Here is a 26335-nt window from a genome sequence, read left to right as displayed (position 1 = left end):
AGTTTGGTCAAGCTTCGTTTCAGAAGCTCCGACACATTCTAACCTGGAAGGCCTAGACTGGAACTGCAACGTGACAGAAGGCAGCAAGGAGCTCCGTTAAGTCTTTACCCAATTAAGTCCTTCTCCTCCTGCCCAAAGGGAAGCAGCTTGTGTGTGGCAGTACAATAAAACGTGGCTGCTCCGCTAAATCTGAAGTGGCTAGTCTTGTACCAGCCACGAAGGCAGCAGTGAGGCATCACAGCTCTCTTCGATGTCTTCAGAGAAGAGAACCTTAGGCTGCCGCACAGATTTTCTGTTACACTTTTGAAGTAATTTCCATTTTAAAGTGCTGCTGTCCTTCTACGACAACCTGTGTGGCCTCAATAAATGTGATGATTATGCTCCCAAGTAAGATGTCATGATCCCATAGTTCAAATTGTTGACTCTCCAGTGGAGTTAGGTCCACTGATCTTCTGGTAAAATGTGGAAATGTGTGTGCAGTTGTATCTCCTAGGGCTGTTAAATAACAATGTGACTCACAAGGAGAATCAATGGTGAAATTGTGCAGAACACCAGTCTAACTACGGTTATAGTAATTAAACACTAGAATTATCTAAACATTAACCCTCTCCGGTTTCTTTTGGTGGCATGTCCTAAACACACACTGTCTTGGGGGCACATAAATTCAAGTGTTTCGGCTGTGTATTTCAGATGCTTACTGCTATGACAGAAACTCCAGCTGCTGTGCTGTTCGGTTTCGGGCCTGTGTTGAAATGCTTCTTTATCTTCCCAGCTACTGAGAGCTGATGTTCATTCTCTGGAAGGCCATCGTCCTGCAGAGAAATAAAGCAAAATAAAACTTCAGAGAGAAAAGGTGAGATAGAGAAATCGTGAGGCGATTCTGATAGCACCTGTCAATATAGAAAAGTTTACAAAAAGTTTGTAATGAAATATGGGTCAATCATTGTCTCCATGAATATATCTAAGGTATTTATAAGACGAACACCCTATTATGTCACGAACCCACCTCTCTCTTCTTCCTTAACCAATATCTTCCTCTCAAAATTTAGGTAATGTTGATTAATAATAATTGTTAAATATTGTATTATTCTTTCTACCATGTCTTAACTACCACTGGCCAGTTTGGTTATTCTTAAGTCCATTCACATTTCAAAGCTTGATAAGCTCAGACCTGTTTATGATTCTGTTTACTCATCGCACAGGTTTAAAGATAACGACCTCAAAAGCAGAAAGCGCCCAAGAGATTACGGGGACCAGAGGCCCTGTTTTGGTAGGACGCAGGAAAAGCTCTCCAAAAGCCCCGAGAGACACCGACGAGGTCCTCGTCTTGCCGTAAAGGTGACAAACTCGGGGGCTATGGGGTCGGGTGAACGTTGCGGCCACGGCGAGCCCCGCGGCGAGGAAACCCCGGCAAGAGGGGAGCGGAGACGGACCCGCGTTCTTGCTGCCGTGCGCTCCAAGCGAGCTCCAGCCCCGACGCCGTGCGGATGGGCTCCCGCGGCAGAGCAAACCTGCCCACCCGCACCCAGGCACTCAGGCGTCCTCGACGCCGAAGCGAAGCCCGAGCAGAAAGAAAGGAGCCTGCAGTTGCGCGCAAGGCAGCGGGTTTGAATTCAAGCCCGGGTGAAGAAAGGAGGGGTTTTTTTAGAAATTGTAAATAAGATCCTTATGCCTGAAAAAAAGTGCAAAAAGCCACCGCGCGGTGAGACTTCCCCGCTAGCGGGATATGCAGGATTTCGGGCGACAATGTGCAGAATAGGCAGGATGTGCAGGATATCAGGTCACTGGCCATCCACAGTGGTCATCCCAAGCTGGTACCGCATGGTATGTGTGGCCATCAACAGTTGAAAAAGTTCTTAAATTCCACATAAGCAAAATCCTAGCAGAATACAAGCAAACAAAAGACCAGATCCGAACACAGAGGGATGACTGACACTTTTTTTCCCTGGCTTTGCAGCAATTCTGCGTGCGCTCAGAGAGTTACAGAGTTGCTGCAGTAAATCATGAGTTCAGTGAGCATGTGGGAATTTGAGGGAGGTTGGTTAGGGTTTGTTATTTATTTAGCTTGGGGAGTTTGTGTTTAGAGATCCCTCACTCACCCCTTCACAAAACGTCTCAGCTGGCAAAATATGGTCAAGTGCACACAGCTGCAAAACACAAAACAAAACAATACAACCCAGTAGCTGATTATTGTCTAGCACCGGGGAGTCTTGGCTTGGTGGTATATGACCCCTAAAAATAACCTGCTTTCCGCTGACCTTGCCTTTCCCAGAAGAAAGCTGGTCTGTAAAGTGAACTCTTCTTCACTAGAGGCAGCGGTGGGGGGGGGGGGGAACAATCATTCTCTTGGCTTTCTTGACATGAAAGCATGCCAAACGTTCATGTCGTCTTGTCAAAAGACTAAATTACGGAGAAGACAACAGTTACCAAGACTGTGGTAATATTTTATTGGTGAAGCACCACACCCACAGTTCCAGTGGCAACACGCCAGAGACACGTAGTTTGGGCTCCAGCTTTTAGATGAAATATCTTCCAGTTCAATTTAAGATGCAGCTCAGGGATATATGAGAATTACTCTATTGTTATTAAATTTTCTTACTGCTGTTGGTGCTACCTGGTGTTTAGTAGTTATCCTTCTGTTTTGTTCCAACATGCTTTATAAAGAAGCTAATATATATTAGCTGGCTCCTGGAATCACTTCAGCCAACAATAAAATAGATAGATATTGAGGGTGAGAGATGACAGCTGTTTAACTACATACAAAACAGGCTGCTCTGCAGTTTAAAAAGGCAAGAAGTGAAAAAAACCCCATCAGATTCACCAGAATCAGCAGGGTAAGTTGTAGAATTGGAGAACAGGCTAAATATTGCTGACAAGAATTTCATCAGGTTGCTGTAACGGGAAGGATGTCAGCCCCCAAAGAGATTAACTGTTCCTTTCCCCAATTTTAACCTTTTGCTGTAGGAACTACTTCTTGCAGTGGGTTAGGATCACGGAATTTCATCTCAGCTTTAGCAATCAGGACAAGATCTTTTAAAGATGACTAGTGATATTTGGTGCTCAACTCTGGGAACTTTAAAGGGTCATGAGCTTCAGAAAACGTGGACTGCTGGCACTCTGAAAAAAACACACTCCTGAGCACGTCTCAGAAGTTGAGCTGTCAAAATCCTTTGACAGTTTGAAAACTCTGGTCCAGAATTTGAGTTTTCACCTGGACAATGTAAACTGCTTGGGATCTTAAGATACATTTTTTTCCTTTTATCAGCCTCCACTATATACCTTTCATGGTCTGTTTGCAAGAAATCAAAATTAAAAAAAAAAAGAGGCAGAGGGTCTTGGCATTATTTGAGAAATTAATAAACACTGTTTTCATGTTTGCACTGTTCTCTATAGCAGGAGACATCACCCCTCAAAGAAAAAAGAAGTGTTAAAAAGATGGAACAAAGTTCAGGATTCCCAGACTCCTACTGCACTGAAACACTCAGATCCATTTCACAAGCCAGTTGCAAGAGCTTTACTTTCCAGGTCTAAAAGCATCAGATGAATAGGTCATTATATAAATAACAGCAGAAAATTAGAGCAAATAGAAGTGCTGGAAAAGCTTTTGGACTCTGTTTCCTTTAAGGATTACAGGGAAATTTTTCTTTGGGCAGTGTCCTAGGGTGTAACCAAAAGCAGTGCAGCTGCCAAATAAGAAATGTCTTTTTAAATTAACTTCCTTACAAATGTTCAGCTTATTACTATTTACTGCTTGGTTATTCATTTCTTTTGCACACAAATTTCCAAGGCAGACATGGTTAAGGAAATATGTAAAAGCTCCAGTTTCCTTAATTCTTTTTAGGCTGGTGTGTGCCATCTTGTTCATTCAGCAACAACACACCACATTTTATACTGATTATTTTAACAGAGGAGGATTTACAGAATGCAATCCAACCCCTTCAGCATTCATAGCTCAGTGCTGTATTAGGAAATATTTACTACTTATACAACAAAAAGAGAGTAGGTTTGTCCTGTAACTTGTATAGTATAATTCAGGTTATCAATATCATTGATGTTTAAAATGCCAGACCTCAAGCTGCCAGCCTCTTTTGTAATTCTTTGGCTTTGCAAAGAATTTGAGCAGGTAAAGGAAAGAGCTGGGGTCCCTGTAGGGGAAGTCTAAACTGATGGATTTGTTTCCAGGTCTAAGTGTACTGCATAGGAGAGATAAATCCAAATAAACTAAATGGAGGGGGCAAGGAACTGCTGCTGAATTGCATTTAGAATTCAAGATCTCCATCTGTGGCAGTGGCACGTAGCCAATATCTTTTCAGGTTCTGTTTTTTTTGAATTGAAACCAGCTGGGATATTATTGACATAGGAACTGCTTTACTGGTCTGACTCTGACCATAACAAGTTTTGCAGTTTCCAAGAGGATTCCAGCTATTTTTATAGCAAAAACTGAAACTGAAATGAGGGTTGGCTCCTACTGAAACTGTCAAAGCACATTCCAGGAATCTCAGCAATTTACCAAGTAATCACATAGTAAGCAGCTATAAAGTAGAATGGTTATTTACAATCTACAAAATGGTTTTATACAGTGTAAGCAGTTACAACACTTCTATCAAAGGTTTGATCAAAGAGAGAAAATGTTTCTTAAAATTGTCGAAGAAAACACATGCCTGCTTTTCAAGCCAGCTGTCCTATCCAGTATTTTAGCTGCAAGTTTACCACTCTATGAATAGCTTCAAAAACAAAATAAGAAAAGGGAAAGTCAAGTCCAGCATTTGATGCCATGGAAAAGTATTTAAAGAGGTTATCTGGGAAAAGGGAGTGTTAGGTGAAAACTCCATGTGCCATTTCTTCTCAGAAAGACAGTATTTTACAAAAGTTGCAGACAATTGCTCAGGTAATTATGACACAGAGGTCGCAGAGCCTTTCATAAACAGGTATGAGTATATGAATTCCCTATCCTGAAGCTGGGAAAATGAAAGCATTTTTATGAAAGCGTTTAAGCACCTGTTTCAACTCAGCCATGTTCTTATTTCTCCTGAAGTGAACTAGGATTTTAGTGCCATCTAGTTAACTTTCTGCCTAATATTAAGCGCTTCCATGTGTGATGCCTTGAAATCGGAGCGACCTTTGGAATGTGCTCAAGCACTTTCCTGAACTGGTCCAAGTGCTGGCTTTTCTCATTCCAGAAAAAATATCTGGAGGATACATAAGAGAATTCAAAAGAGGTTTAGATCTGCGTTATGAACTATCGTTAGCGTATTGCTGAAGACAAAATACTGATTCATCTCAGTTGCTAAAAGCAGCAATTGGACAGAAAAGAAGAAATCACAGAACTGTTGTGGAATATGTGTTTCACTTATTTATGGACAGAACTGCTACAGGTTTTGATTGCAAAGAATTATAATCAGCACAAAACTACAAGAAGTGCAGCAGAGCTAGACCAAAGGTGAATTGAACACAGAATCTTGTTTCCAACAGCGCATCGTAGTCACTGTTCATGAAATAGTACATTTAACGAAGACAAGTAGATCTTGAACTTTCCCAGGTATATCCTCCAGTTTCTGCCAACCAAGTACTTAAGCACTTTGTGAGACGTGAGTTGTGTCCAGACCACCAGACTTAATAGGCACCAACGGGTTCATCCTCCAAAAACGTATCAAACCCTCTTTTGAATCCATTTATACTTGGCCTCTACGGCATCCTCTAGCAAAGGGCTCCCCATTTTAACTTACTGCACAGGAACCCAGGAATTTCCCAGGGTGCTTCAGTAACCACGGCTTGGTCAGTGGAGCTCTGGAGCGCAAGAAGACTTCAGCCCCAGCCCCTTTCCCCGGCCTTCCCCACGAGCAGGCAGGAGCAAGGGCAGGAGCGGACCCTCGTCTCGCCCGCACACTATCACCATCATATTACTGACAGAGCTGCACCTCTTCTTCTTAATACATCGTGCTAAAATGGCTTCCTAAAATAAGTCACGGTGTAACCGAAGCTAAAAAAAAAAACCCAAACCAAAAAGGTGTCCGGGTGGAGCATTGACAGTTCCAGTGTATTTTTCAGAAAAAGAGGAAGATTAGTGGCCACATCCTTAACGTGGTGTAAAGACGCGATGTTTCAGTAACCTCAGCAGCAGCGTGCAGACTGCCGCTGCGGGCGACCCGGCCGCTCTGCGGCTCCTGATCGGTCACCTCCATCTCCTCCTCAGCAGCGCTCCAGAAATCCCACCTCTCCTCCTCCCGTGGAGACAGACGGACACCTCAGCCACCAAAAGTCATTCTAAACTGTGACAGAACACTACGTGCGAGGACGGCACCTGGCACCAAAGAAAATTAATATTTCAGCTGCTTGAATGTCAACTTAAAAATGAAAAGATTTTCAGCAGACATTGTCCGGGATCCTTGCACTCTTCATACACTGCAGAAGTGCTCTGCATGATAATAGCATTTAGAATTAAAAAAAAATGGTTTGGGCAATAAGGGAGCCTCCAAGACTAAAGCATATACTTGGTAAACACTTAATGGGTCACCACTATTCTGGGCTATATGGAGGACACTTTCATTAAAAAAGATTAACATTTGAGGTTAGTGTATATCTGAATTTTTAGAAGAGTGGTTTAGAGAGAAAAAGATTTTGGATACAGCAGCTGAGGGACCAAATAGTATTCCAGGGAGGACTGCACACTCAGACTTGCAACAAACAAAACAAAACATAATTTCTTCCTCCTTTAATTTTTTTTCTCTGCTCGTCCCAATTGTATTTCTTTTCTCAATCTTCCCTTCTGAATTTGAATCTGGATTTTCTCCAATTTTTCTTTCTTGTCATCCAATTATTTTAAGACATATCAAATAGTCTGAAATAATCAACAAATATTAAGTAGTGTCCTTGTCTCAACATTAATTAAAGACAAATCTCTATTCTCTGCCAGATTTATCCGTATGCCACCTCACTGACTACCACTTTTATGGCAAATGTCCAGTCGCTTAGAGACAAGCCAGGATACATAAATAGCTATTTCATGGTAACTCAGATTAAATGGATACGGCTGCACATAAATATATGTATATTTCAACGTCAGAAGCTAAATATGATTCTAAAGGTTTCCCTGTTTCATGCCGGATCAAGTAGGCTTAACACTATGGACTATATTTCAATAGCTCTTAATCATGGCTGTCAGATTTTTGAGTCCATCTGATTTTAGGAGAGCAAAATGTGTCACTGAACCTGCAAGCTGATTGTTAGAGGTATAAATTTGTCAAGTGTGGTTGAGATTTGTTGAAAACCTGGCCCAAAATATTTCAGAGAAATTGTAGCTGAGCATGCATAAAACAATGAATACTCCAAGGTATGCTTGATACACTAAACCAGCCTGTAACCCAGCTTATTTCCAGTTATCTCTGTGGCATTTTTAGAATCTGCTGGCTCCAAAAGGGCATAGAAAGGACTTGACAGAAAAGAGCTCAAAGGTGCCAAATTACTAGCAGCATCTACAAGCCTGAAAATACTTACATTAACCCATGGATGCTCAAGAACTTGCAAGGCTGAGAATCGCAGATCTACATCTACTTGAAGCATCATTGTGATAAGTTCCTGAGAAATGGAATACTGGGTCAAATTTAAAGAACATTTTTAAAGAACAAATCAACATTTAATTCACTAAAGTGCTCTTCAACTGATTATGTAAGGGTGCTCCAAGAGGGAGTGAACTACCAACTGCAGAAATATCTTAAGATTATTAAAAAAAAAGAACTATGAACTGCTGAACTTCAAGCTGAACTTTTAAATCAATATCTAACAGTACCTTGAAAAGCTAGAAGACAGTTCTGAGTTACAGTTCTGTAGCCACTGTTTAAGAGAAAAGCACTTAATACATAATGTACAAAACAGATGGTTGCATGAAATTAGGTTAGCTTCCCATTAAGAAAAAGCCAATTCCTCTGTAGGAAAAAAGCCAGCAAATCTCGAATTTTACTTTACGCTCTTGTACAAATGACATAGAAGATATTAAAAAAAACCCCAAACACTTAAAACCATTATTTTTCATCCTCTGATTTTCTCTGCAATTACCTAATTTTCAACTAGCATGAAAATAAACATCTATCTAATTCCACCATTGAGTGGAGTGCACAGAAAACAGGTTGGCAGTATGACAGCAAGTAAAGGGGTATCACCAAAGACCGAAGTTAATAATTCTTAGTGGCAAGGAGAAGTTAAATGAATAGGCTAATGCTTCAAGACAGAAATTTTAGACTGAGCTATTTGGAAGAACTAGTTTCACAGGAGAACACCATTGGCAAAGGACTTGCAGAGTTCTCATTAATGATGGTACGAAATAAAGCCTGCTACAACACAATGATGTGGTTTAGAGGACTTCTTCCAACTCTATGACTGCATCTCATTCGTTAACCTCATTAGTTAATAGGCTAAAACGCTAGGCCTAATCACCGTCCACATATCTGTAAAAGCAGGATGTAACTCTCCAAAGAATGGAGATTCAGAATGTAGAACGCTGTCTCATGACCTGCATCCACCTCCAAATTTCTTTTTTTTTTTTGTGTGTGATTAATTAAACACTGTCAGACTGAAAGAAATAGGAAGATAGTTTTGCCTGGATTTGCCTTACAGGCTACAGAAGTAAATTGGCAGAAATTAAGCACTTATCTACAGGATGACCAGATGAATAGCTTTATGTTTTGGCTTTCTTTTTTCTTTACATACACATATGTATTCTCTCTCTCTCTCTCTCTCCCCCCATGACTATAGTGAATGCCAGATCCCTAGAAAATCTATGAGTTAAACTGTTGCTCCAGTGCACTAATGAGAGTTAAAAAACTTGATCGGCTCTGCAAGTATAATGAACTCTGTCAGGATCTGTCTCTGAAAAGGACCCTATCTGCCTTAGCACACCTCAAGCTCTACCTCCTCTGTGCCATGTGCCAAGTGGCCACGGCCCATGAACCGGTGGCCAGAACGAGTCCATATTTCATACCACGGTGACGACACTAAGGGGTCACAGGCAATGCGAGGCGTGGTTCTTTGACAGAAAGAAACAACAGACGTATCATCTAATGGGATTAACAAGGGGAAAACAGCCTCCCTATAATATTATTATACAGTATTCAAAGGCTCCAGGTTGGTACCTGGTCCCCATCATAAGTACATATAAAGCACAGTCCCAGGGAGCTTTCAAGCTAAGAAGTGTAGGTCAAGCAAAGTTACTTAAAACTTTTCTTGATCAGTAAGGGCTGCTGGTGTCTCTGTTGTGTGAGACATCCTATGGAGACGGGGTCCATTTCAGAACCACCTGGAGTCTAACAGACAGACAGCGATCAAGCGACAACACACTTGGTGACCCAGAGGAATTTATAGGTGCAGCAGGAGATGCACGAGACATGTCAAATACAGCACCGTGAAAGAACAACATGCATTAGTTACTGGCATGGGGAGTAATACTGGAGAAGAAAGCATCGTCAGCTATAAAACCCACCTTTGCGGAGTCAGAAACGTTGTCCCAATATGGAGATGGAAAATCCACCTGTCCCATCAAAATCTGATCAAAAAGCACTTCTTGGTCATCTCCACTTCTGTAAAGTAAAAAACAAACAAAAACAACAACAAAACCCACAAAGAAATTATTTCCAGAGCTGGTTTCAATAGGCTTCTTGAAATGCTTTTAACTGGTGATCACTTAGTATGCTTTTGGAAGCTGTGGATTCCCCCCAAGCATACAACCATGGGTGTCAATGGGGAGATCATAAAACAAAGTGCATTTGGTACATTCTTTCTGAGGTAACCTGCTTGTCTTTAGGATTGTCAACAACTTTGCAATTACTCTGAGGAGGAGAAAAGATCTGACGTGTCCTTATTAGTGGCTTACATTTTAACTACCATTTACTGACCACAAAATATGTTGTATTTAGTCCATGAAAAAAGATGCTTATTTCACTGTGTAGTTTAAACATCAGGCAGGCAAAGGCACCCAGAACCCGTAAGGGAGACTCTGGTTTTGTAAAGCAATGAAGTTTAAACTAAAATAAACAAACACGAGGCAGAGATTTTACAGTAAAATCACAGAAATTTATGGGGCTTGTGTAAATTACTGTGCAGAGCACAGGAAAAAACCAAACCCTACAAGCAGAGAAACTTTTCCAGTGGGAATCTCTGTGCTTAGTGCAAAAGCAGCACAGGGACCAATTCACAGAACAAGGATGGTTGAATAGATCAGTCCATACCCACGGAACGGAGGAAAACCACAGAGCAGGATGTAAGTGATCACACCCGCTGCCCAGATGTCCACCTTCAAGCCATATCTAGAAGTGTGAGAGACATGGTTAGAGACATCCGACTCCTATGAACTACAGCACAAGGACAGAGGAAACATTGTCAGCATTACTAATAATTTCTTACACATTCTCATCCAGACTTTCTCTATGTCCTACCTACCTATCTAATTCTGCTTTCAGATCTTTTTTACATCTTAAAACTACATTAGGTGAGAGTGTAGGAGTGCACAGAGGACGTGCTGTATTCTCGAGCCAGCCAGTGATGCCTACCAACATGAAGCCTGCAATGGTGACACAGGCTGCTCAAGCCAGCAGGCATTTACTCTGTGAAACAAATCAGAAGAAGAGGACAGTGTGATAACGAAATGAAGTTAAGCGAATGGTAATTAGCAGTCTCTGGGGACAGCTAAGAATTACTTTTATTGTATCTGCAAATGGCTAGTTACTAACTCAGTGTTAAGCTGAGAAGTTTGAGGCCAACAACTGGCAGAGGAACCTGATGTAACTCCAAAGTTGGCCCTGCTCTGGACAAGATAGCCTCCAGAAGTCCCTTCCAACAAAATTCTTCTATGAGCCATGATTCTGCATCACATCCAAGCAGAAGCAGCATAAAAATCTCAAATGCAAGAACTCCTGTCTGGCACACTGGCGAGAACATGCTCCACTGCGTACATATGAATGAATCATCACTAGAAGTGATTTACCCAGTTTCAGCAATGATTTCTGGAGCTACATATGTTGGGGTCCCACAAACAGTATATAGAGGTCCATCCACAATTGTTGCTAGGCCAAAGTCTCCTAGCTTCAGGGACTTGCTTCCATCTTGGTGTTCATAAACCTAAACCAGAAGGAAAATTCGAAGGTTTAACACAATACCATCAAGGTAACTCCTATGTTATTTACTAACTGCCTGAAATGTTCCTTCTAATTTACACTCTTTTTTTCTCCTTCTTACCTACTTCTACTTACTTAGGTCTCTGCATGCTTTGAAAATTCACAGACAATTTGGACAACTTCCCTTGAACGCACTCAGGGTGTTTGGGAAAGAATTACCTCACTACCTGGCCAACAAAGGAGATACTACTTGCTAGAAGCTAAAGCGCAGGAGCAAAGGTCTGACCTCCCAGCAGGGACAGTCGTAGGTTCTCCCCACTGACAGCCAATTCACAGTGTAGGGATTCTGAGTTCATTCATTTCCCTTGCACAGAGCTTAAAGGCCTGCACGGGAATTTCAGCTTCTTAGATAACACAACAGCGACCGCACTGATCGCAGCAACAGATTCTTCTCTGTGTACTGAAGTCACCAGATGCAAACCTGGCTGGACTATTTCACCTAAAACCACTGTCCTCTCCTTGGATGACTGTTAAACACCAATCAGTGTCTTAGTGCTATGTTACCATCGTCATCGACAGACGTAGGTAGGGCTGTTAATAAGTATACAGGAAAATCCTGTCTTAAAACATGGTCTTCACAGCAGCAGCATGATCTTCATGGGTTTTTATAGGTGCAAAGGGAGATTAAGACATAGTCACAAGAAAACAGCTAGAAACATCAGTAAAAAAATACACAATTTTAGAAGCTGGCTCAAAGCAAAAGAACAACCCCAAACCTGCAAACACTGAAAACTTACCAAAAAATGTGTAAAATAAAAGGGACTAAAATGTATCTAAATGAAACGCTAGACTGTGAGTCTTTCTTTAATCCAGCTGCTGGTTTGGGTTCTTGCTTCCCATTTTGAAATTGTTTATGATGCTATTTGATGTTGTTTACCACAACAGCACCTTAAAAAATGGAAACAGCCTACAGGAGGCCTTCTTGAAGTATATGTGCATCACTTTATTATTTTGCAACCCAAATCAAAGCTCCATGGAGGCTGGCTCACCACTAGTGATATCCTGACAACAATTAGCACTAACACTGTGCAAAAATCAAATCCAAAATCATCCTTCATAGCCATCTTGACCAGCTACTCCTACATCAGAAATCACATTTGTCTACAACTGTTTGCAAAGGAAAATCCTACATTTTTTTCTTACAAAAATACAATAAATTCTACAATGGATGCTTGAACAGTTCACTTGGTGCAAAAATGAAATCTTGAAGTCTCTCACCGCTGTTTGCTACAGATCTGCTACAGCTCATAATAATTAGTTATATTATACAGGTCCCCATTTTCTCCTTTGTTAAGTCACCTCTAGAGAGAAAACCCCTCTCTGTCCTGAATCCCTGCTACCAGGTGATACAGCCACAAGCAGACATTCAGAATACACAAAGTTCTTCTCCTTTCCTTATGCTATTTTTAAAAATACAACTGGATCTTTAAGAGGACCAGCAATTTGATATGGATCCACATTTCTCTGCTACTAAGCCAGAAAAAAAAGACAGGCTTATAGAAAACCACTGGAAAAAAAGCAATTATGGTTTTATTAAAAACACAGATTGTTAAATACATCTGGTTCCTGAAACTAAAGAAAGTGCTCTCTGAAATGGCTGTAATAAATCTAATTTCAACAACAGTTTTAATTAAAGGCTAGAGACTAGAGCTTTAAATATTCATTTGCTGAAAAATGTAAAGTGTGCACTTAGACATCAAGAGCTGAATCCAGTCTAATTAGCAGCTCATATTCTATTTCATGCGGTTATCTTTTACAAGGCCCTCTCCGAGTTGTGTTAACCTAGTGAACATTCACAAGTTCCTTCCTTCAACACACTGCACCTTGTGTGACTCATATATCCTAGAAATCAGTCATGGAAGAGGCTTCTTTGGCAATATTTACCAATGCAGAAGGTTTGGTACTGTGCATTTTCTAGTATTTTGCCCCATCTGTTTCCAGGAATTACTTTCCTTGGAAAACTACTTCAGTTGACTTGTAAAACTGAAGAAAGTAACTTTTCCTCACCCTGTTATAACTCCATATAAAAAGGAGCCCAATGTGAAGCTGTGGCATGCTACTTGCCAGTCAAGGAATGCGAAAGATAATTTAACGCTCATGTTATTCAGAACACTATATGAGTTCCACTGCATTTAAATACTGGAGGGCAATTAAAGAAATGGGGATTAGTGCAAATTACCCACTATGTAGTGCTTTCACTGTTTTAACTAAGCAATAAAACTGCGTAATTGTACAACACTAATTGAATGCAGCCACACATAATTGTGTGCCACCATATGTATCCTATTACTATAAAGACTGTCAGTATTTTCTAAGCTGCTCTTGTGATCAGTGCAGATGGCAACAGTCAGAGAATTTGTTCTCTAGGGTTTATTATATGGCTATAAAGACATCCCATGACTTGACAAAATAAACGTGCTAAATAGCAGCAATTATGAAAAATGTTCCAATTAAAACATGGAAGACACTCTCTAGAGAGCAAAACAAATGCTAAAAAATCACAGGTATTGAGCATACCCTAAACCCTTGGACAGTTGACTGTTAGGTGGGCTTTGCATGCCCTGAGGATAATACGCAATATTTGAGCACTTATAGAAATAACTGGTGTTGCACATAGGACACTGAGCCAGGTTCACCCACACAAAGTTTATCAGCAGGGTCTGTAGCGGATGGCACACACCCGCTCTAAGCATGAAAGCTACTTTTTGGGGAAAAGGAAAAAAAACAAAGGAGGCGAACGGGAAAGCTCTCCCAGGAGCCGGGAAGAGATGCAGTAAGGATGCTCCAGATGAGCATCCTCCTCTGGCTGCCCTCTCCAGAGCAGCGTGTTCCCTTTCACCCATGTATTTTTCCCGTAGTAACTCTATAGCTTTTGTCAGGCCTTGCTCATCCTCCCTGTCATTTTTTCCTGCTAATGGGGCTGTTAGCCTTAGGGCATGTATTGGTCGGGGCAGATGCTGCTCCCCCCCATACCCCCCCAGTTAGCTGCTCTGCTTTGGGCAGGTCTGGTACAGGCTCCCCTAAAACTAAAGCTACAGCCCACAGGTAGGAAAAGCAGCGGGGGGAAAGGGCCGATTCCCACACCGGTGGCCAGGAGAACCTGCCATAACAACACTACTGGGGTTTGCAGGCGTGAGACGGTGACAGTAATGGCGTGAAAGCAACGCCACAAGAACAAGGGAAAAATACTGCCGTGACCACTTAGGTGAAGGGTTACAGAGCTACAAGCAAAAGGCGGGCTGCAGAAGGCAAGCTGAAGCTCTTTAGCAACAGAAAGGCTGACCCGGAAGGCATTTTGCAAGTGTTTGATAAATGCCACAAAAATAACCCTAACTGCGATCTTGTGACACACGGAACTACCCATCGCATTTGACAGATACGAAGATAAAAGTAGAAGAGTCAAGAGACGCTGAGGCCACAGCCAGCCAATGCCAGAGGCAGGGTCAGCACTCAGGTAAGGCTGGTTCCAAAGCACTCCTCTAAAACAGCATTCGTTTTTTTCCAAGGACCTGATAAAGCTTAGAGAATTAATACAATTTGTGAATCAAATGCTGGCTTTTGGGGGTTAGGATGCTGCAGGAGGTTAACTGCTGCATCCTCACTGCTCAGTATCAATATCAATGTAGGACCTTTACGTATGCAGAACACCGGAAAAATCCCTCAGAAACAATTTCAGCTACAGTGCAAACAGTGTGGTCCTTCCTGGTAGTGGGTAATTACCAGAGATGGCTGGGCAGGCAAATCTAAACCTCTCCCTGTTGCCCCCACCTCCTGCCTACCTTCCTCTCCCCCCCCCAAATTCACTCTGCCGTTGTCAGACTTCAGGCGTTTAGAGAGGCGGTAAGACAGCGCAGGGCAAGCCTTGCCCCAGCCCAGACCCTCCTGCACGCTCCAAGTCACCGCATGGATGAATCCTGGCTCGTGGCTGCTCTAACTTCTGCACGGGCTGCGAAAGGAGCCGCAATCATCAGCGTCCAGGGAAACTTCCACCCAGCGTGGTTTTAGCCGCTTCTGCAAACAAGGGCAGGCTGCTTCCTCACCCAGAGCTCTAAAGGCACCCGCCACTAGAGGAACCTCAGCTGTAAAAATCCCACTCCCTGGAAGTTTAGTGAGGTCTGCTTGAGTCAACTTTCCCATAAAGCCTTTTCGGTGTCAAGCAGGACTAAATGCACTAAGAAAGAAACCTACGTCAGCTGGAGAACACAATCACTGCGCTCGAGAGTGCACAATTCTCAGCAACGGCCACGGTATGTTTTCCACTGTCTTCAGCGGATAGGGCTCATACAGATCCAGTCAGGAAAAGGAAGATTTAGGCTGTCTATTTGAGAAGGCGGCCTAATAAAAAGGATTATTTGGGATATGCAGCAGGGAAAGGAAGGACACTGCAGTCTCTTACTGGCTGTGCTCTGACGTACTACACGACTAGGGCACAACATTTACACCCGCCACGTTTGTAAAACTGAACTGCTGCTAATTACTCCAGCAGCTGCAGTACAGAATAGTCTATTGACGCCAGAACACCTCTGTATTTGAGAAGCTTGAAATTATACTGCAGCTTACTAAAAGGTCACTTCTAGTGATCACTGGAACAACTCTACTGCTGCGTCCTGGGGAACAGTCTAGACATCCCAGCTTACATTACTGTACTTTTTATGATAGCCGTTATCCTTAGGAGAGCTTTACAGTGCTAAGGTTAAAATTAAAAGACCAATGACATAAAAGACTGAAATAAACTTGGCGGGTGTGTGGAAGGAGGGAGAAGCACAGACCTTCTCTCACATGCTTCCAAGTTATCAACAATACCGAAAGCTGAATCTTTACTTACCAGTAGATTCTCCGGCTTGATATCCCTGTGGACAATGTTCAGGCTGTGAAGATATTTGATGGCACTGGCCAGATTGTAAAGCATCCCACTGGCATCCCGCTCGGTATATTTGTTGGTGGAAGTAATAGCATCAAAAAGATCTCCTCCCTGGAGCAAAATGACCATGGCATATGAGCAATACTGCTTATGAAATGACTGAAAAATTTCGGGCAGATCAAGGAGCATCATTTATAGAGGAGGAGGAGGAGGAGGGAGGAGCAGTACAGTTTCCTTGCTGCTATAAACTAGGGGTACTGCGATGACATCCCCCATCATGGCAGCTGAACATAGCAGTAATTCAGAACCATTTGTCATGGCTTAGCTGGTCAGCCAAGAGGCCGGAGTCTCTCCTGCAAACCATTCCCACCTGCTGCTGCTTTTGTAACACGTCCAGCACTTGCCAACCTGCGTGCTCAGAGCCCCTCTTGCACATTTCTGGCATGCCTACATACCTGCCTGTCACGATGCCGCATACCGACCCTTGCCACTCTTTATTATAATCACAAACAGGCTGACACCAAATTTTTGCCCAAAGCCTGACTGAGCTCCAGAAAGATGAGGGAACTCTGAGTAAAACTCAAACCAGCTACCTGTCATCACTGCTGGCATATTTTAAAAGTCTGTTTCCATCTCATAAAACTTTGAAAATGTGGATTTTAGAAAGCTCTTTCTCCACACAAGAGGTGAAGTTTTTGGTAGTGTGATGCTTCCTGCAGTTAACACTGAGGCACTTTCTAGCATACATGTCAGACAATCATACTGGAAGACATTTAAGAATTAACATCAGCGTTTCACCACAGCTACAAATACAGACGGCAGCTTGTGCCGTTTCCAGCTCATCGTGCTATCTAATTCAGCTAAAAGCTATGTCCAGTCAAAGAAAAACAAGAAGACAAGAGAGAAAGAAAGAAAGAAAAGAGGGAAAATTAAGTGGACGTCCTCAAAGTTGAAATGATCTTCACCAGGAACTGAGGCAGCCATGACATTTGGACTGTATTTCCAGAGCTGAGCTGGCAAGCGGGAAGAAGAACATGTAAGTGCTTGGCAAAAGACCAAAAAATAAGTTTAAAGAAGAGATTAAGGAGGAAGCTTGACAGAGCAGAGGAAAAAACAAACATCCTTTGAGAGACACTACTCAGAGGTATTGGGCCTTTGGCCAAAATCAAAGCAGCACCATAAAGAAAACACAGACCAACAAAAAAAAAAAAAAAAAAAAAAAGAAAGGAGGGAAAGGATAATTCTGCAAAAACAATGCAAAAAATCCCTGCTGCAGTCAAAGCATCAAGGAAAAAAAAATCACAGGAGACTGTATTTTGAAGATAAAGCAGGTATTTTCTGAAGGCAACTGAGGAGTCCCAGCTTTGCCAACTCTCATGATTTTATCTATAGCCTCAAGTTATTTGCTGGGGTTTTTTAAGGCTCAGCTCCAGAGTAAACACTGTTTTCACTAAGAGAAAGGAGGAGGGCAAAGAAACAAAAAAAGAATTTTTCCAGGAATCACGGCTACAGAGAAAAAGGTAGGAAAAGACAACCACCGAAGACTCACACCTAAGAAAACAGACATTACTTGTTAAAAAAACCCAAACAAATTATTACAAATTTCGCATTGTTGAGCTGCAGCTGAAGACTGCCAGGGCAGGTTTACTCCCACTACAGATGCGAAACCCCAGCTTTGGAAACTGCTTGCAGCCAACCATCGTCAAATCTGGACCACATCAAAACCTCTCGCTCTGGCTGGTGACTGATCAAGATACCCCAAGATACATAGTGTCAAGGAAAAGGAGGAATAAAAGGCCAAGCTAAACCAGATAGAGGATTAGCGAGAAAGGCCAAATATTTGGCAAAAGTACAATACCATGTCCTTCATGGCATTATCTGATCCCTAAGTATTAGATATCAGCATGTGGCAAAATATGTGGGATAAATAATCTATCTTCCCTAAGCTCCATCCTGTGAAGCCCCTGTACCAGCTGCTTTTTAACATAAGGTAGTGGATTAGACACATCTTTGGTCTTATCCAATATGTTCCAGATGCTCAGGAGAGGTGTCAATAACATCAGCAAAGGATCTGCCTCCAAACAAAGAAAACAGTCCGAGCTGAGATATGAGGGGCAAGAAGCAAAGAAGCTGAACCTGAAAAAGAGAAAGGAAAATTTTGGCCTAAAGTCAGAAGATAAAGAGCAAATGTTCATGTGCAAGAGAAACCTAAACTCAGGAAAAGATAGAGGCTGCAGAGCACATTAACGGACAGTCAAGCCAATCTAAAGCAGAATAATTGTCTCTATTTAAGCAGTCTACTTTACTCGGCAAAGTTTCTTACCAGGTAGCCTGCTAAGAAAAGAGAGCATTTGTTTAGTCTGTGGGAATCTCTGCAGTTAAAAGAGAGGTGATATCCTGGAAAGAGTTAACGGAGCTGACAGCTATATCAGAAAGAATTGTTTTCAGACTCCCCTTTCCCTGAAGAGCACTTTAACCTGCAAGGTTCTGCTTAGCCGATTCACACAGCGGGTCACTATCATTTATTCAGGCACAAGGGGTGAGTTCAGGATGACATTTCAGTCTTAAATCCCCCGTTCGGGAGTGAAATGGGACCAGCAACATCTGAACGCAGTTTTTATTATCTGCGCACATGAGGAAGTATACTTGGAAGTACAGTAACCAATTATTTATTTATTACCTTGTTATGTAAATGATATAATCTCTCTTTTCTTCTGCAAAAGTGAAATCATATCCTGGAGCAGTAAAGGAAACTCTGCAATAAATCTTGCTTGTTAAATTGGCCAAACCCCTGTTAGGTTTGAATAACAATTTTGTTTCGCTGTGTAAAAAGGCAACGTGCCAGAAACCAGGTCCTTGCTTCCTTTTACAAGCACCACTTGCAATGTGTTTATATTTGTATTTATGAAGTGCTTTTTCTTACACTTTACAAAGCAATGAATGGCCTATCTGCCGTGAGGTGAGGGCAGTATTTGCAGCAGCCACTTATGTCAAACATGTTACTGCCAATTAATGCAGGGTGGTATTAACTGAAACCGTGCTCTGCAGTATCAAGCCTTTTCTCCTTGAATTTCTTTCCTGTCTGTGAGTTTGATTTAAAGTCAGGTCTTCAAAAGTCAGTCAATAACAGATGGTTAATAAATTCTAACAGTGCATGCTATGAAATGGTAACAGTCAGCAATTGGCGAATTAACAATTAATGTCTTTCCAGAAATACCTTCCCTGGTGCCCACAGAGTATAACAAGGCTTTTTTTTCCAGCTAAATATTAAGGAATAGATGTTTGCTTCAAAGAAACAAAGTTGACTTCCCAGGATCAGGATATTTCTTCTAAATTTCTTCTATTATTCCACATAAAAGTAAAGAACATTAAACCAGTGCTCTCTAGGATATCTGAACTACAGAGGTGTCTATAAAGCCCTTTCTATATCATAACTAAAAGCATAAATATCTTAGTATGTGCAGCACCCTGAAGAGTAAAGAAGAAAGAGCGCAAGGGAACAGTTTTTTCCAGAAAATGATTATAACGGATGGTTTTCTTTATATACATCTTTTAGGCTAGTTATTTTGTAAGAGTTGTTGCTCCCCTCCTCTCTTATTTAGCCGAGTAGGACTTTGATTAAAAATCCACCCGAGACTACAGTTTGAGCATTTTTCAAGCATGAATAGCACAGCATGTTGCACCCATAAAGCCAGCTATGTGCTTACGTCTTGGCATGTTAGACAAGGCACAGCTTTTACTTCTTAGCACATCTCATGGGGCCAAGATGACGGATTTGTCAATGCGGGCTGAAGCTGCGGCTGCGTTCGATTGCAGCGCCGCGCAAGAGTTACCGCGGAACCTTTTAACAACCTCTCGTGGACACTGGTGAAAACCTGCAGTAGCACAGATCTCAGAGCGAGCTCGCTTATCGCAGAAAAGAGCAGTAATTATGATTATAATAGCGTTAGATGGCTAATGGCGTCCGACCTGAAGCTGTGTTACTTCACGTTGTGCTCCTGAGTGCAAGAGAGGGCTGTGACTGTGGTGGGGAGATTCTTCTGGGACTGGTTGCACAGAGGGATTCGTGGTGTGGAAGAGTGCCAGCATTTTGCTTTTTTCTCGGGATTTAAGCTCTCCATCAGAGACAAAATGGGAAAGCTGGTTACCCTGTCAGGTCCTTGCCACCAGCACATCCCAGCGTGCTCCTCCAGAGCCTGGAGCTGGTGGGCGGTAGGCTTGGCGGGACCACAAGCTCCACGGGACCACGCAAGCCGAGCCGGGCACCGGGTAGGCTCAAACCGCAGAGGAAGCGCTGCCACCTCCCACGCTGCGGGGCACGGCCTCAACTTCTCACAGAGAAGTTCTTTAAGACACACTTGGACCTGGGATCATCCGACCTAACATCTCAATGAGGCGCCCACATTAAGAGCATCCCCCAATCTCCACCTCCGACCAGAGCAGAGCGGATAACAACCCTGCTTCCCAAAATCGCCTTCTCTCCCGACCGCTGGTGGTGCCTGTTTCTAACCACTGACACAGAGGATGTCTCCCGACGGTGACCACGCTTTTAATTTAAGATACGTGGGAGTGATCCGGGTGCCAGGGTTCGGAGCGCCTGACTTGCTCACGAGTGCTGAGTGTGCACATACCACAGGCCTGCGCACAAATGCTGCTGCTGCACAGCTTCATGGTCATCTTTGTCCTGAAACACTCAAAACCGTGGATTTCCCAGGTGTAGGCATGATAGGCTGCCCCAGGAGAAGGTGCTGATCGAGGTACAGAAATGGAGGTGGCTGCCGGAAAGATCTCCTTCCCACAGAACAGCTGTGGAAGGAGGGAGAATCGCTAAGCCCATTAGTGAATGTGAAAAACAGGTGTATTCTGTTAAATTAAGCACGGAGAACAAGATGTCCTCAGCGGTTTTCTGTCTTAATTCCTACAATTTACTCAAATGTATTTTTACCACCTTTTATACACAGTGGCATACTTGCGTATTAGTACCAGAACCGAGAGCTAAATTGGTACTTCTTGCACGGCACTGTTGACAGTACGGGGGCAAGACATGACCTGGTCTGACTTTCATAATCCAATTTGAACATGTAATTCCACCAGTGACCGAAATAAATACATGAGATCTGGAAGTTACTATGATGGAATAAATAGGGGACCAAATATAAACTACTGCATTTGCAAACTTACTTTTCAGAATAGAACCATGCTTTAAATAGCAGGTTTCTCTCTTTCACTTCTCCTGTCCTCCAGCTTAAATTTAGATTATTATCAAGGAGGCAAGCCTGACAATGTGTTAATATAAATCAGTAGAGAAAAAAGACAGGTAATATTGTTTAAATTTAACATAAATTAATAAAATTTAATTAAACTCTATTTTATCAAAGAGTATTGAATTACGAAGGCTGATATTTATGGCTCTTCACACTGGGTGTATTTTCAATTCACCTCAAGGCAGACGCGTTTCTTTAAGATAAAACTTTTTAAACATAATTCTTTTTGGGAAGCAAATAAAACTTGATCTCCAAAGTACTGTCCACAGAGCACTTCTGAGTGTGGCTTACAGAAAGTTAGACAAATATTTGACATGTTTGAAAGCTATAAAAAAATATCTGACAGTGGGTGACACATCTTTCAGTAGGGTGTTGGACAAGTCTACCTTCAGAGACACCTTCCACCCAAAATTATTCTGTGATTCCATGATTTTTAGTAAGCATTAGTACCAATGAAATTTCTCAGTATGGTTGAAACAATTCTTAATAAGCAGCTTGTTTCCATAATAGTCACCTTTACAAGTTCCATGACAAGGTACAACTCAGTTGGCATGTCCATCTCCTCAATCAGAAGTACAATATTGGGATGCTTCACTCGTCTTAAAATAGATACCTCGTTCTGGATCATGTGTTCCTGCCACACAAAAAAAATCTTTAATGACTATGGGTTGGTGGGAAAAAATTTCACAGTGGAAAAAGCAGAGAGAATTGGGACCTGCGTGGATTTTTCAGCGCTTTTTAAAAAGGTAACAGATGTTGCCTCCAGCAATATGGAAGGAACATACCTAGAAACAACATCAGTGTGATAACTGAAAGAAGAACAGAGAGTAGAACAGAAAAAGAAAGGGAGGAAAAGACATGTTTCTGATGCAGAGAAAAATTAAATACGGAAGCTTCTAAAATTTTTTCTCTGATGCAGAATCTTTTGATTTAAAAATATGATAGCATCTTCTCAGAGAACCTTTTGTTATAGATTTCAAAAGCTAACAGTCACTTGGTATAAAACTGACATAAATTTGCTAAACCTTGCAGACTGTTTAGACATAGTGACCGGTGTTGTTATAATTATTAGTATTATTTTTCTGTTTTCTATAACATCTGGAATTATGAAAGTTAGAAGACATAATTATGGGTATAAAGAGGAAGGGGAGTGCCCACACACAATCAACCAACTTGAGAATCAACACACACATCTAGAAAGGCAAATTGCAGCCTTTTATACTGATATTCCAAGGGTCTCCAGAGGGCAGGCAAAGGCTTCAACCAGAAAAATTCTAACACTTGCCAAGAAGAATACAAATACTGACAGCTTCCCAAACTGATCTCTCACAAATGTTTCTTGGGGGAAAAAAAAAAAAGAAAAGAAAAAAGATTTTTTTGTACTTACTTTTCCTCTACATTTACTTTTTTTGATTATTTTCAGAGCATATTCTCTACCAGTTGATCTGAGGAAAGAGAAATGAAAAAATTGTATGTTCAATCACATTGAATATTTTTCTCAGTCGAGTTTATATTTGTCATTTGAGCGCAGTAGGTCTGGGCAAGAATTCTATTCAAGTATTTGTTTTGTCAAGAAATGAAGCTTGGATTTGACTGGAATTGTGAAGTCGAGCCAAATTTATTGAATACGTGTGCCTGAGAAAAAAAGCGTTAAGCATTTTTTTTGAAAAATGAAGACAGTTCAATGTTTTCAAAACAAAATCACTTGATTTTTTCATTTTGTAGTGGTAATTGTTATTTCTTCTGCAGTTTTATGTAAAAATATTATACAGTATTTACAGACCCAAATCTTTTCAAAACCAAGTTTTGTTTTCTATTATACAAAAAAAACCCCTATGGAAAATACTTTTATTTTTTACTTAAAATGAAAAGACATTTGTTTGCACATCTACACTTACAACTGCTATGATAAAAAAGTCAGTCCTTGGAATAATGTTTTATATATTCAGTAAGTATATGATATTTAACAGAGTTAAATATGATGTTTACAGGACAGAATATGAAAGGTTCTGGAGATAGTAAGAAATTATAGAGAATTAGTTCAGGATGAGAACACATTTCCTTTTATGTGTTTTTGTTTTGAAACCATATAATATTTATTGCTACCACATATATACAGATATTTATTATATAGAATGCTAACAGAGACAAATAAGCTTGTAAACAAGTTAACAGTACCAACTTCCACTTCTTAATCAAGCTACAAAACCAAAAGATGGCTGGAGGGATGAAACCAAGAAGCTCCGTACACAAGCTCTAGTTTCACTATAAGGTTAAATGGAGAATGGGTAATATAAGAAAAAGCTCTCACCGAAACGCTTTCATTTTGTAATAAAAATCTAAACAGCTTTACAAAAGTCTATTACATTGCCCTTAGGCATAAGTTTGGTTAAAAAATAAAGAAAAAAAAAACAACCTCTCAAGCATATGGGGTGATTTTTTTTCACTCTTCATTTAGCAAAACAGTTAAACTGATACATTAAACTCATATACAATAAGTTAAACAGAGAAATGAATGTGCCTAAAAGTGTGCAGTCTATCAAATAGGATATGCAAAGTGAGTCATAAACTGAAAGCACTGCATTAGGAAAATGACCGGGCATTTTCATTGCCATATTTAAGCATGGAGAATTCTTCTGGAAATTATGTACCACTAGGTATTAATTTAAGAGAAAATGAGGACTTCAGTAAAAAGAAGGAAAAAACCCAAAATATTAATTCTGTTTGAGCTCCCAGGTCAGCAAGGAGCAAAGACAGTCTGTATTAAGACATCAATTAAAAGACTGTGCAAAGAAATCACACTGGATGATGATGCTTATGACTTGGAAAAAAAGTACAGCATGGCTGTTCAAGACTTAAGCAAAGAAAAATTAAGAACGTCTCGTATCTGTACTCCCCCCCAAAGGGGTTTAATGCTCCAGGTACCAGAAATGGGCCACACTCCATGTGGGGTGCCCCGTCCTGGTGCTGCTGTTTGGTGGCTACAGTCCCAGCTCAGAGAGGGGACAGGCAGAGATACGGGTGCTATTTTTGGGGAATGGAAGGAGGAGGTAGGAGAAGGAATATTAGAAATTAAGATATCTGGGGTTCAAACTCAGACACAATACAGCCTCTTTCAATAGGAGTCTCTTTCAAGCTGCTTGGTTGCCCTAGGAATGCTTCCTTTCTGTCATGAGAAAGGAAATTGATGGTTTTTGTTGGCCATAGGAGACTCCATGTACTCCAAAACACTGGGAAATCTGAGCTAGTGAGGAAATGTCAGAATTTGGAAGTATCTGAAAGTTAAAAATGAACACATATAAAAACACCACAGGACAAATTGCACATATGATGGAGCAGATATGTAACGAGCAGATGACAACTCTGACTGCTCTTTGTTTTGGTAAAAAGAAAATTAAAGCTAAGATAATGCAAATCCTTTCCCCTGAAAAGCTGCAGAACCGCAGGCTGTCAGCAGCGCGGCAACTTACACACCCGCCAAAAAAATACGCACGGCCATGCCAGAAACTCCCAGTGAAACGGGCATATTGCCTCTCACCTATCACTCAACCCAAACAATAAAAAGGTGCCACACAAAGTAGGAAACACGCTACAGCTGGATAAAAGCCCAGACCCACAGCAGTACCGCAGGGCACAGAGTTAGACCCCTCGTTCCTAACATGGCTCCGTGCTACGGTCCCTGGCCGTTCTAACCTATTGCAAATTTCGCAGAGATTTCCATTGCACTGGAGACAAAAAACTACCATCATCATTTCTGTGTGTGCATGAAATGTATTTGCGCGTGCGTGTGTGCGCGCCCGTGCGTTCACAGATGCACAGAAGGGGCTTTAGAAGTCCTCACGTGAAAATTTTGAGGATGGTTTTTGGTTTCTATTTGCACCGTTCCTTGTCAGAGGAAAACGCCTGTGAACGCATCTGAAGCGTCGGAGTGGCTAACCAGCGCGCACGGGCTGGTCTCCACAGCTATGGAGAAGAAGTGATCGGTGAAGATGTGTAACAAGACCCGTTCCTACTTGCTTAACACCTCGTGGCGCTATTCCTTTGAAGTCTAATGCACACAGGAATTGTACATCAGAAGAAAGTGGAAAAGTCCTCTGTCCCAAGTATCACCCCATCAATTCTGGCTCTGCAAAAATGATGGACATATCAGACTTTGAAGTGAGGTGTTTTTTGCTTAGAAAGACCGTGAAGAATGTTTTTGAAGGGGTTTTACATGCACTGGCTTTAATTTACCCTCTGAGTCTTTAGTCTCTCCTTCCACACTTGTGATGGCAAGGGTATACTGCTTTAGAAGTGGAAATGAACAGAAATAATTCTACTTTAATTTTCAAGCTCTCCCAAAGTATTAACTCTCTGATATAAACGGGATCTATGGAATGGTATAGCTCAGAGAACATAAGAGTGTGTATCTGGGAATACCTGAGTAATCATGCTATTTGAGCACATACTCACTAGATACGTCGTGTTACTGGATACTTCTGGGACCATGGGATAGACTAGAGGACAGGAAACAGTTTTCATTTAAGCTCTCGAGGATATTGTAATCAGTGTTATTTTTAGGTGTGGTGGGACCTATATTTAATTCTGTTCGTGTCTTTTCTCTCAGCTTGAGAAAGAGTTGTAAAATGCACACTAGCAGATTTGAACTGTCTCTCAGCACAACTGGCATTTTCAGCTGAATGACAGTGTATCAAAAGCTCAACCTTTTTTACTTTGCCTTGTAATCTGTTTCTCTCAGTCATTACTCACTTCACTTTTAGCTTGCCTTCTTCTCTTTCCCTAGTTGTATGTTTTCACCCACGTTTTTCATCAGTCATGCCCCCTCCATAGGGTTTTACAGTGCCTTCTTGTTTTCATATTGTTTTGCTTTGCTTCCTTTAGGTTTCCATATTCCCCAGTTTAGCGTTCAGACCCTGGGGTTTGATCTGAACAGCTATTGCCCTCCGGATGACCAGCTCCACCATGAACTCACTCTGACAGAGCTCTCAAGGCCTCACAAGAGCTTTGGCCAAGTCCCACAAGCACACTGTCAGCTGATACAAAATCCA

General features: G+C 41.5%; 1 protein-coding gene across 1 annotated transcript in view; it reads right to left on the bottom strand.

The window, feature by feature from the left end:
• DCLK1 (doublecortin like kinase 1) overlaps window positions 1-26335 on the bottom strand; it is a 242367-nt gene that overhangs the window by 15447 nt on the left and 200585 nt on the right. Inside the window, exons 9-16 of the mRNA XM_075050574.1 lie at window positions 22675-22732; window positions 21802-21921; window positions 15988-16134; window positions 10973-11106; window positions 10218-10295; window positions 9473-9569; window positions 7495-7575; window positions 699-812 (exon numbers count right to left, since the gene is read on the bottom strand). Coding sequence (XP_074906675.1) covers window positions 699-812; window positions 7495-7575; window positions 9473-9569; window positions 10218-10295; window positions 10973-11106; window positions 15988-16134; window positions 21802-21921; window positions 22675-22732 — 829 coding nt within the window. The remainder of the gene's footprint in view (window positions 1-698; window positions 813-7494; window positions 7576-9472; window positions 9570-10217; window positions 10296-10972; window positions 11107-15987; window positions 16135-21801; window positions 21922-22674; window positions 22733-26335) is intronic.

This window comes from Buteo buteo, chromosome 18, assembly GCF_964188355.1.
Source record: "Buteo buteo chromosome 18, bButBut1.hap1.1, whole genome shotgun sequence".
Classification (NCBI taxonomy): Eukaryota; Metazoa; Chordata; class Aves; order Accipitriformes; family Accipitridae; genus Buteo; species Buteo buteo.
This window is presented reverse-complemented; position numbering and strand designations above follow the sequence as displayed.